General features: G+C 44.8%; 1 protein-coding gene across 7 annotated transcripts in view; it reads right to left on the minus strand.

The window, feature by feature from the left end:
* The window catches only part of bcl11bb (BAF chromatin remodeling complex subunit BCL11B b), a 31,868-nt gene that overhangs the window by 17,389 nt on the left and 1,617 nt on the right, over positions 1–12,862 (minus strand). For 3 of the 7 annotated variants that reach the window (XM_034580090.1, XM_034580087.1, XM_034580088.1), the window contains 2 exons: positions 8,315–8,325; positions 5,308–5,695 (listed from right to left, as the gene is read on the minus strand). In XM_034580090.1, the coding sequence (XP_034435981.1) occupies positions 5,308–5,695; positions 8,315–8,325 (399 nt within the window). Of the gene's footprint in view, positions 1–5,307; positions 5,698–8,314; positions 8,326–12,862 lie in introns of all 7 variants that reach the window. The other 4 variants (XM_034580093.1, XM_034580094.1, XM_034580089.1 and 1 more) reach the window with 3 other exon arrangements.

Below are 12,862 nucleotides of genomic sequence, written 5' to 3' on the forward strand. Positions count from 1 at the left end.
TCGCATTGCTACAGGAAAAAACACTCAAATTTAAACTTCTACAGAAGAGTCCTCTACTCTATTTCCAAGCAATGTCTGTGTATGAGTGTTTGGAACATACTCAAGGCCTTTGAATCGACCTCTGCTCAACTTAAAAGTGTAATAAAGGGAAATTAATAACAAAAGCAGATACTGTATCATGCATGAGTGTGTTCTGATGTTAGTCAGTGGAGGAACTGGTGTTCTCCTCTCTTTTTCTCTTACGGAGGAACAAGGAAATATTTACCACTCAAACAAAGCAGGAAATACACACATACACACACACACACACACACACACACACACACACACACACACACACACACACACACACACACACACACACACACACACACACACACACACACACACACACACACACACACACACACACAGAAAATGCCAAAATAAAAATAGGAACACATGCCTAACAGCACACACAAAATAAATTTCCCTGGCAAGCGTTCAAAACGCTTGAGTGAGAACACATAAACACACACAGACTGCACCAGAAATGCATGAACACGCATGAGACACACTTGCAAGCACACACATGCACATGCACCCCCCCCCCCCCCCCCCCCCCACACACACACACACACACACACCACGCATGAGTGCACACACTCACACACACACACACCACCTACACAAGTGCCACCATGTAACCCCTAATCACAACCCCAGAGCTTGGACATCAAATGAAGCAAGTTTTAAAAAAAAAATCATCAGGAGTAATTAACGCATTTTCATATGCAAATGTGATTAATGCAAAACTACAAAGTCATTATGCAAATCAACTTTTCCTTGAGCCTCTGTACAAATATTCACAGCTCAAATCAGGGATCAGTCTCGCCATCTTTCTTTTTTTATCTCTTACCCCTCTCCCTCTCCCTCTATCTCTCCCTCTCTTGGAGTAGAGATAATACGTAAGTAGCATGTGAAGTTATTTCTAACTCACGCAGTGTGTGTGTTTTCATGCGATGGGCCGGGGCTATGGCATTACGCCGCCTGCCTACTGATTACTGGCTGGTTGGCACTGGAGCGAGACAGGGAAGCCGGCGTACAGGGGAAGGTATGAATATGCAAAAGCCTGATTGCTTTTCATGATTAAAGCCTATTTAATATGGAAATGAGAGCAAGCCAGGTGATTAAAGGAGCATTGGGTGGTGGGGCAAAAAAAAAAAAAAGGATGGTGGGAGAAACGGAGAGAGAGAAGAAGAGAAGGAGAGAGACACCTTCAAATCCACACCGGTAGAGAGGTTTGGAGACAAACAAGTGTCAGTCATTGCAGATTTGACTTCTTTGGACATAAAGGTCTTTGTTACATCTTAAACATGCATCGCAGGTTATCATTCAGAAACCACCATTACTCATTTAAGGAGAGAAAAAAAATCCCCTGTTGCCCAACAAAAACTGATTTTATCAGCTCAAACCGCGTCCGTGCACTTTAACACACTTTCACACCCTCAATAATTCGGAACATGTAGGTGTGACCGTTTCAAAGTAGCAGGTATCTCATTTAAATCCCTCCATCTTTCAGTATTGGTAACACATTAGGCTCGCAAGAAAAAAAATCAAACCCCTGCAAGATCTTCAGCCTAATACAGTGATATGACTGTGTTGCCCACAAACATGGCGCCACAGAGATCAGAGGTGGACGCAGAGGAAGAACAGAGAGAGACGTCTGAGGATGTCGCTGTCGTTCACAACGTCTCATGAAATATTTACAGTGTGAACTCAACACACACGGTGTTTGTGTGTGAGCGGGAGACGGAGATAGACAGAGAGAGGGAGAGGTTGTCATGATGTGACTTCGCCCTTATGCACTGGTTGTCGCAAAGTGCTCCGAGGGGGCCCGCCGCCAGCCGTCCTGGGAGGAGTTCAAAGCAGGGCCAGGGTCGTCTTAGCATGGTAACGCTCCCCTAGCGACAACCTCTTGCTTGCCTGATGACACGCATCATTCTTCACAGACACCGCACATACACACATGCGCATACTCATACAAAAATTCATACAAAGCGCACACATATTAAAATAGCCCCCACATACACACACACAGAGTGCATGCATCAGCAAGAGAAACTCAGGGATAAAAAAAAAAAAACCGGGAGCAGAAGGGCCATTTTTCATCTACACCATGTGTACGAAAGCTTGTGCTTGCATGTGTGTGTGTGTGTGTGTGTGTGTGTGTGTGTGTGTGTGTGTGTGTGTGTGTGTGTGTGAGTGTGTTTGTGAGAGTGTGTTTGCACCTTTTGGGGTTGAATCTGCTAGCCTTGCAGCATGTTTGCATTTTAAGCAAGCGGGCTGACAGACAAAGAGGCCAGACAGGATGTTATAAAATACGATCAGGTGAAAAAAACAAAAACAATCAAGGGGAGGAGGGGGTTAAGGGTTAAGCATATAGCACGAGCTGTGCATGAAAAGTGCATGTGTGCTCTTTTGTGTGTGTGCATTTGACTCGTATTCAAATTCCCTTGTGTCTATTTTTTAACACTTCTGCTGCAAATATTTGTGTGTAAAGTTCTCAATACCACACGCAGGCAAATGTGTGTGTGTGTGTCCAATGTGTGTGTTATGTGTGTGTGTGTGCAACTAACACACTGGGCTTAATTAGACCTAATAATAATAATCTAATTTGGTTAAAACTTGAGACTGCCTTGAGTGGCAATCTAATGTGTTGAACAAAGCTCTCCTCCTCTCTTTCATTCGGGGCTTTGAGTGCTTTCATGTCCTGTTCTCTTAGTGATAAGTCTCTGTCTGTCTGACTGTGCGTGTGGCTGTCTGTCTGTTGCTCAAACAGTCCACCGCTGCACAAACGTTCCTCCTCTGACCACCTACAACCCATTTTTCATTGCACCAGCTTCCAAATGAGTTCCACGTTTTTTTATGTCTCCGCTGCAGCTGGGTGTCTAGGTGCGATGCTGCTACAGGCCGCTTACAGCTCATTAAACTTCCATAGTGTAGCTGAGAATTTAAATCGTCGATAAAAGCTAAAGTCAAACTGATTGAATATTTAAGCTTATTTTTGCAATCAATATGGGTGGGGGGGGGGGGGTGGGGGGGTGGGGTGGATGTCTGTGCTCAACAAAGTAAGGCCAGCACTTTAAAAAAAATAAATCTGAAATTAGAAGTGGCATCCAAAACTGTGCTGTCACAAATTGTTTGCGATCTACTTTCAGCAATTTTTTTGTCTCACTGCAAAAGTCGGTGACCACACACAGCTGGTGGCCACACACAGGAACATGTGTTGATCTCTGCTGCGATGACACAAAAATGTCTGCAGCAGCTTTGATTCCGAACCGAACAAAATATGCAAATGTAGAGCTGTGTCCCTGGGCTTATTATTTTCTTTTTACAAAACGTCTTGCAATCTCGTACAGACCAGTTACATCTTAAAACATCCTGCCGACAGAAATCAGGGAATGTGTGACATGTGGGATGAATACACTCGTACAAAAAAGTGTTATTCATTCAGACATTGATTGATTCTGATCAAGTTTGGTTAAAGAAAAGAGATTTTCACCTCTCAAATATAATGTATCACAAACAAACGTGCACCTGCTGGGGACCCAAAGAACCAAGAGCCTGTTGTCATGGCATCTACACTAAATGTTCAACCTTTCACACTGATTATTCTCGTCTAACGTGGCGTGTATAACCTCTCAGTTTATTTCGCTGTGCGCTGGCAGTCGTGTAAGATGTTTTTAAATAATTAAATTATCATTAAAACTGGGATATATCACTCTGACGTATGAATCAAAGCTGAAAAAGCTTCAGGTGGCACTTCAGGATGCTATTCAGAATTTTACTCAAGATTCCAAGATGGACAAGTGCAAACAACATGTGGCTCTAGCAACGTCTCTCAAGTACTCATACTCCGCACAAATTTATGTTTTAATTAAAGCACAAAAAAACATTACCATGAGGGCCGTAACCTAGACGACACTAAGTGATACAAGGTGCTGGAACAAAAGTCTATATGTGTTTTTAACCCCTGTCTACTTGTAAAATGTGATCGTTGCATTCTGTATTTTTGTCCTGTATATTTTAATTCATTCATTTTATTTAAATTTTTATATTGATATGGAGTCTGGAATAAAGATTCACTAATCCATCCACGTCTGTGACACTGTAATCTGAATCTCGACTTTTATTTTGAAGGACTGCTCTGTATACTAAAATCCTAGTATATTGGAAAACAACACATGTACGACATTATGTAAAATTAAAGTCTCACCTTTACGATATATATTAGACTCTTTTTGGCAGTTCAACACTAAGTAGTGTCCAGTCTCTGAGTTTATATCTGATTTGCATCTGGTAACTTTTACAACCAGGTTGTCTCGCTTCTGCAGCTGAGACCTTCTTCCTCTGCTGGAGTCTGTGTAATCCTGGATAGCCTCCCCAGCTCTCGGGTGTGATGGTGACTGTCTCCCCTGATAACTTTGAACTGGTTTCCCTGCAGCGCTGGCAGTGTGCATCACACACACGCCGCCGCCGCCGCCACCGCCACCCACCCCCAGCCAGATGAACGGCCTTGCTACTTTATTAATCCTCTTCTCCTCACCACGAACACAGATGAATTTTAATCAGCCTTCTTAACCTCTTTTTTTTATACGCTGCAGGATTTCTTTACAAAACGCTCCGACACGTGATATGCACTCACACATGAGCAAAAAAAAAAAAAAAAATGAGAGAGAAAATACACACATACAAACACACGTGCACACACACACACACAGACTGGGGTGGCTCCTCTATCACCTTCTTCCCGCCTTTCAAAATTGGTTTCAGCTGAAGAAGTCCTTCAGGCCTGCCAGTGTGTGTTTGTTTGGGGTGTGTGTTTGTGTGATTTTTTGGGCTTGTGTGTGTCTGCGTGTGTGTGTGTGTGTGTGTGTGTGCGTGTGTTTGTTTGTGTGTGTGTGTGTGTGTGTGTGTGTGTGTGTGTGTGTGTGTGTGTGTGTGTGTGTGTGTGTGTGTGTGTGTGTGTGTGTGTGTTTGTTTGTTTGTGTGTGTTTGTTTGTGTGTGTGTGTGTGTGATGTTTTACTTAGAACGAAGCAGAATAGACACACAGTGCAGCTCTCACTCACTCTAATGAAATCATCCCAGGCTACATTAATCCCTCCTGAAGGCCACTGTCAAAATAAGGAGCAGCTGGGATTCTTTAAAGAGAGCTATCTTTCTCGGACAGGTGAGAGAGGTGTGTGTGTACATGGCTTTTTGCAGCTATGTGTGTTCACGACATGTGCATCTATTTATCTGTTCTTGTGTTCCAGTCTCCATACCTCCTCTCTCCTGTTTGGGGCAGAGTCCCTTGGCCGGCGTCAGCCTCCTTTCCACATCCACCTCTCCTCCGGGGGTCACCTGGATGCCCACCTCCACTGGAATGGACCCTCTGCACAGCTCCAGTGACCTGGCCCTGGGAGAAATGGCAATGCCCGTGACCCCGCCACTCTCCCCTGGTTTGGAGAAAGACCCTGGTCCGCTCCTGGGGCCCCGACACAGACGGCGCTTGTGCTCGATGAAGACAAGGATGTCCCCCAGAGGGAAGTTGGTCTGGCACTGGCCGCAGGTCAGCAGATCGTGCTCCCCGGGGCCCAGCCGCCGGGGGCTGGGAGTGGACGGCTCTGGGGATGGAGATCCTGCTCCTGAGTCATGATTGGCCTCTGCTGCAGAAAAAGGGAAGAGGAGGGTAGAAGATGTCAAACTTTGGTGAGACAGGCTGAGACACAATACACAAGGAGGTTTAGTTATTTCTGATGACATTACCTGATAAACGCCAACCCTCCCTACCACACCAGATGATCATTACGTTCACAACTGTCTCACTTTCATCGCATAAAACAAATCCGCTGTAAACCTGCTTCGCCTAGACAAACACCTGCGCAGCTTATCTAGAGAGATCTGCGTGGGTGGGACCCGGCACATACACTCTATGTATATGTATGTGTGTGTGTGTGTGTGTGCGTGTGTAATTCTGTGTGTGTTGGTGTGTGGCCAGGAAGCTATTCATCTCACAGTGCAGGCTGGGTTTCCGGTGAGGGCCCTCGCTGCACTAAGCTGTCATAGCTAGACGGCAGCCTTCACCACGTGGGAGCCCCAGCGTGTGCAGAACAAAGTGTAGCACAGCAGAGGCCACATCCACCAGTATATGTGTGTGTGTGTGTGTGTGTGTGTGTGTGTGTGTGTGTGTGTGTGTGTGTGTGTGTGTGTGTGTGTGTGTGTGTGTGTGTGTGTGTGTGTGTGTGTGTGTGTGTGCGCGTGTGTGTGTGTGTGTGCTCTTATGTTTGTGTGTATCACAGAAAAAGACAGAAAAGAAAAATGAGAATGAGGGAAAAAAAGAGTAAGATGTCTAAGTGTGTGTATATGAATAGAGCAGCACACAGGTGAGTTCGAACACTGTATTCTCCACAGACAGAAAATCTATAAAGCCAAACCCGGGGTCCTGTTAAGAGAGTAAATCTCATTCTTCACAGATCTGACACAGCCATTAATAACCATTACACATTCTTCCCTCCCTCCTCCCCTATGGCACACACAGACTCCCTCAGCTTAACATAAATCCCTCATGGACGACCTCCAGTTTTTTTAAACACTACCCCGATGCACCAGTATGAAGATGTGTCCTCTTCTACAAAGCCTGGAGGAAAACGGAAGCTCCAGAGACTAAAGGGGCCGTGCGAGCGAAAAGGTACCCAGGAGAGAGATGTTGATGCCTGCGAGAGGAGCAGAGCAGTGCCTGCCTGTCTCCGCAGCTCCTCCACTTCTAGCACCTGCTTCTCCCCCTCCCCGTACCCTCATCTCTCTCTCTCTCCCTCTCCCTCTCCCTCTCTCTCTCTCTCTCTCCAAACATGACACCCCTAATAATTGCAAAGATTAGACAAAGAAGCCAGTTTGTGTTTCTCGGTGCATAGATATCAGTGGAGAGATCCTAAACTCTCTTATCCCCCATCTCAAACTGTCAGAGAGCCGTTGCCCCTCCTCAAACTCCCCGATCATGACTGTTAAACTATTTTTTACTGAATTAAATATGTCAAAGATTCCTGTTCGGCTGTGAATCACCCCTCCTTCCCGACCTCCCCCACCCAAACACACTCACACGCACGTTCAAGTCCACTCACTTCGCCCCGGAGTAATGATCTGATGCCAAATATCTTTTCTCTAAATGGCGATGGGCTCCTGGACGCCTGCCAGATAATTTCCATCTCATAATCTTTGGCGGCAAAGAAGGAACACAAACACATATTTACCTACAGTTCACAGCTTGTGGCCGTAAATCACATGAAGCAATGTTCCAGAGTGCTCACACACAGGCCATGAGTCTGTGCTCGCGCATGCATGTGTGCATATGTGCATTGCATATAAGTAGGACTGTGCAGGAGCAGGAGATGTACCCACTGACAACATGGCGCGCTCTCATTTCTCACTCTGAAAGCAAGACAGGTGTCGTGAGGCCTAGATCATCATCGCAGCAAATGAGTAAAGGGCGAGATCAAGTCAAAGAGCTGACAGACACCTGGGCACTTGAACTCGACTTCCCCCCCCCCCCCCCCTGTCAGAGACGGAGACGAGCAGAGCAGGGCCTGTTTGTTAACCTATGGATGAGTAACGTGGCCTGGGGGCAGAAGGCAGTAAATTAGGCAGGCGTTGGCACTGTCGCTTCACCACTGGAATATCAGTCGGACAGCTTCTAAAAACCGCGCCCGTCCCTGAAACCCGCTCACTCATCTGTCCCGAGGCTCACCTGTGTGAGAAAAACACATGTGCAATAAGGAGCCGAGCATGGAACGCTTGCGGCAAAAAGGAAAAAAAAATGTGTGGACACAAACACGCTGAAATGGAAGCTCACTCTCACACACACAGACACCCAGACACACAGACACACACAAGAAAAACACTCTAATGTTGCCTATCATGGTGACAGACAGTGTCTAATTCCTCTGTATAAACTCCTATGTGAGAGGAACATGCTTGATAGGTAAGGGAGCAGAGCAGACGCACTGTCAAACATGCCATCGTTGAGAAGGCGTGATGATAGCAATGAAACCCAGCTGTCTAACACGATACCACACATACTTTATTTCTCTCTCTTGGTCTTTCACACACACACACACACAGAAAGACATGTACACACACTCACACACATATGCAGAGCCACATTCACCCATGCAGTGACAGTCCTGCTCCTCTCCCTTATCAAGTGTGAGTAAAGTCAGGCAGCCTTAGAGCACCCCCTATCAGTTTGATGAGGAGAGAGTCAGTTAGTCACTTCACCGCTGCTGCTGCTGCCGCTGCTGCTGCTGCTGCCGCTGCCGCTGCACAATATGTACCAGATGGGAGACACAGCTGAAGACAATGGACCTCTTTCACCAATATTTCCATTTGTGTGAAAGGCTAAAAGATATTCAGACGCCCGGCCAAAAAAGTATTTAATGATGAAACAATGTTGTCAAAGGCTTTAAGGAATTGTCTCATTAGCAGCTGAAATATTTTTTAATTGCAAAATGTGTGCCGTGCAGCCGGGTGACTGTCTGCGTCGTAATTTTAACGTCAAAATTGTTGTATGGCACATTCAGTGTGTTTGCTCTTCTCAGTAGTGGCCAGGTAAAACAAGCTCGGTAGGTAAAACATGCCAAAGTGCTGGTATTAGCACTGCGAGTTCCTGCCATGTCCTCTGCACTTAATTGCCCCGATAAATCCTCCTAATACCTTTTCATTGTTTCTATCCTTATATACCCTTATGTCTCAATTATGCTTCTGTGTTGTTTCATCGTGCCTGAGGTGAAGGCTAAGAAGGAAAAATTACAACAGCGTTTGACAAGTTCGGCTCTGCCCTACAGTAAGTCGGGTGGAACCAGAAAAATTGTCGTTTCGCTGGAAGTGAAACATTTGTTTTTATTTAATGATATGTTACGATATGAAGGGATTCCTGTAAGGGCTATGACGGAGAGTCGTGAAACTATTTTCCACCAAAGTTCTGACCTTACACAACAGTTTAATACCAGCTGCACACTCTGTTCCGCTGGTGAAGGCAGAGTAAGGCCAGGGGCACTCGTATGACAGTCGACCACACTGTATGGGTTCAGACCTGTCTCTCCTTCTTTGTCTTCCCCTTCCATTTGCTGAGCTGAAAACACACACTTGCGTACACACACACACACACACACACACAAGCACATGTCTAAACCCCACAGGGAAAGTCGGGTAAGATTCACGCTGTCATTGAAAATAAATGACACCAGCAACGTTGCAGATGGTTGCAATCAAAAATTCAAACAACAAGCGGCCTCGCTTAGCCTATCCCTTTTTCTCGGCTGCGGCTGCCAAGGAAAGCTGCAACAGTGCGCGTTGTGTAAGGCCAGGCCTGTGTGTGTTTCATTATCTTATCACCATTTAATCTATAGCAGTCTCATTTCTTATCGTAAATCTTAGATGATCGGCCTGAAAGTGAGCAAAATACGGCTCTGGAGCTGACTGTGACTTGTCACTAAATCGCTATAAATGACTTGTAAGCTGCGAAGCATGACACTCGTCGGTATAAATCAAATTTGCAAAACGATTTTAGAGGTACAATAATAGTAAAAGAGGCACTTTATAGCAGTGCAAAATTGATTAAATGTGTTCGATAATATTGAAATATAGAAAGAAAATCAAGAGAGCAGACTGCAGTGCTTCGTCATAAATCATAAATCGCTCACCAATCATCTCCTGTGTGATTATCGTTCGTTTACCACAATGTGTGTGTGTGTGTGTGTGTGTGTGTGTGTGTGTGTGTGTGTGTGTGTGTGTGTGTGTGTGTGTGTGTGTGTGTGTGTGTGTGTGTGTGTGTGTGTGTGTGTGTGTGTTTGTGTATATTTACTGTGGCGTTGCTGTGCGTACGGTGGGTTTCTCTCTAGCGTTTGACAGCCATATGGTGCAAATAAAGAAGAAAACATTAACTGTTTCACAAGTAGCATGCCAGCTCTGAGCGTAAACAGTTATCACAAGGCGTTTCCATGGCTGGATCCAGGAAACAGTCCTCTGGAATATCGCTGATATTGAATTGCAAAAAAAAGACTGGTTTCTGAAGGAGGGAGGCCTGTGATGCTGCAGTCGTTAATGTGTGAGTAATATAGGATAAGGATATTCCTGTGATAAGTCTCTTTTTGTCATGAATGTGACTCCGAGCTGAGTCACAGACTGGAAGAGCCTAAAAAAGCCTGGAAGGGATGTTTGCTGTATTTTTTATCCTGCAATACCTTAATTCAACAAAGGATGAGCGTCAAATTCGACTAAGACAGAATGGCCTGTTACGTGCATTTGTTAAAGTGTGAACATAAGCCGTTTATGTGCATTTTGAGTGTGCTGTTTGCGCAGTTTTAGAACCTCTGTGTGTGTGTGTGTGTGCGTCCGTGTGTGTGTGTGTGTGTGCGTCCGTGTGTGTGTGCGCTTTCCTTGGCGCTCGCTTGAGCATTGCGTACATTCGTGTCAGTTACTCTAATTTCCGTACGTCCCTCTTGATGTCTGGCCTGGCAGGTAGGTTTCCAGTACATAGTCTTCCACGAAAAGCCTGTCCAGAAATATGCTGATATTCAGGTTCTCTGTGTTCCCAAGTAAAGCATGACCTATAGGTCCATGGCTGCAGGGCAGAAGGTTGCTGCGTTCACTTACACCGAATAACCCCGGATCTGACATGTAGCTGATATATGTTGGCAATAGGCAGAAACCTCATATTATTACCTGTGTAAGGAGATACCTTGTGATTGGTCTTGACAGCTCATACTTAAATCTTGTGAGAGCAAAGTCGACCGGGTGATATATTGAAAATATCGAAAATAGACTACATCCTCTTTTTTAATAAGTTTGTGGAACCATTCTCTCGCTGCTCGTACACTGTGCAAAGCTCTCCTTATATGTTGACTCAATCAAATTATAGTTTGGTTTTCCCCCAGCGCTCCTCAGATCCTCCAGCCTGAGATGTGATCCTGGTCCTCTCCAGACCCACCCAGCTGAAGAAAACAGCCCGGAGCGACATGCAGCCTCCAGACATCGGATGATAGGTACATTAGAAGCTTTCCACCCATCGCCAGCTTAGAAACGTGGTGTCACTATTAAGATATCCTTTACATACAGTAAACACAGCTTCGGTGCCGCTCTGTGCAAACACATCTCTGCAGATAAACGGTCACAGACGCACATTGTTCTCAAACAACTAGGAGCAAATAATAACGTGTGTGTTCAAAAGGGCCTGTTTTGGCATTGCAAACTTCGGTGGATTTGCAAAAGAGGGGAGAGGGGAGAAAAAAATACCTGAAAGGCCAGCACTGTCTTATTCTTGCACTTGTGCGTCTCAGGTCAATGTCTCAGCTCGAGGCCACAGTTAAACAAGCAGCGTGTATCATGTGAAAGAACAGGTAGGACGAGATTCAGGCCCTTCAGATGACCCAGCTTCCGCAGCACCCTACTGTACGTGCTCTGATAGCCACTTCTGCACAACTTTAACCTGTGAACGATCGAGCTGACTGCCAAGAGTTTGGCAGCATTTTGCAAACAGGCACATCTCGACATCAGTTAGAGGTTTGACACTTTCATGTTGTCCACAGAGAAGTCAGCGGTGATTAAAAGGGAGTTCTAGAAACCAGTCATTAAAAGAATAAGGGGAGAAACCAAATGCATCTTGGAGGCATGTGAATGCAACTCCAGCTCAAAGAGGAAAGTAAAGAAATGTATTAAAGATAATCAGTGACCAATAATTATAATTCTAACCATATCTTAACTACATGCAGCACAACAAGTTCCGGCAGTTGTATGAATATGATAACTGTACATCAGGTGCTTAAAGGCTTTTGTGGAACATATGCAAAAAAGATGTCAAACAAAATGACCCATGGCCGGAAGGATGGGCGGCAAATATTTGACTGTTAGTCCAAATTTGTACAACTTCCCCAAAGACAAATGAAAATATGAAATACGTAGCAGTTATTTTCTAATAAATCATGCAGGTAAATGTTACGCACACACACACACACACACACACACACACACACACACACACACACACACACACACACACACACACACACACACACACACACACACACACACACACACACACACGCACATGCCTGAGGTGAAACTGTACAGTGATGCTCAAGTTTTTTTGCCCAGTTGAAAATGTGCATCAGCTCGATCTCCATCTTAATCAACTGACAGACAGCACTGTGAGAAATAATACAGAGGCAGATCAATAGTCAGGCTGGATCGATATTTGTCATCAGCCTAAAATCTGCTGAGGGTGCATCATACACTTCCTCAGCTCCACAAAACAAAAACACTCCCAACATTTATAATTTCATACTGAAATGATTATTCCAATGATCAATGATTAGGGCCATAGTCTAAACGTGTCGGGTGGGACGGAATGCGTCTATAACCCTTTTTCAGCACAAAACCAGACTGTCCAAAGATTACATCATGAACTTCTGCAATGAATTACCCAGATTAGGCCTCTATGAAATTGGATTTAGGCAAAGCAGAGTGCTGGGAGATGAAGGTTAGATTGATATAATTGATTAGAAATTGGATTGTGCGACTTTTTAATCACATGCTCCAAAAAAAAAGAAAATAAAATAATCCTGCGTCAGATTTAATCCGTGCAATTTAATCACATTTTTGGGTCGCAGCTCTGAAAGCATAAAACGGAGTTCTGACCCCTGCGTTTAAAAAAACTATTGCATCAATAATAATAGTTTTTTAAAAAGTTCAGATTGTTGTTGGATTGTGAACATTGGACTTATTTTTTAACACATCTTGGATTTTTTGTGCGTTTTTTAAAATGTAGTTAAAGCACAGATGCGTGCG

Source organism: Hippoglossus hippoglossus, chromosome 24, assembly GCF_009819705.1.
Source record: "Hippoglossus hippoglossus isolate fHipHip1 chromosome 24, fHipHip1.pri, whole genome shotgun sequence".
NCBI classification, from domain to species: Eukaryota; Metazoa; Chordata; class Actinopteri; order Pleuronectiformes; family Pleuronectidae; genus Hippoglossus; species Hippoglossus hippoglossus.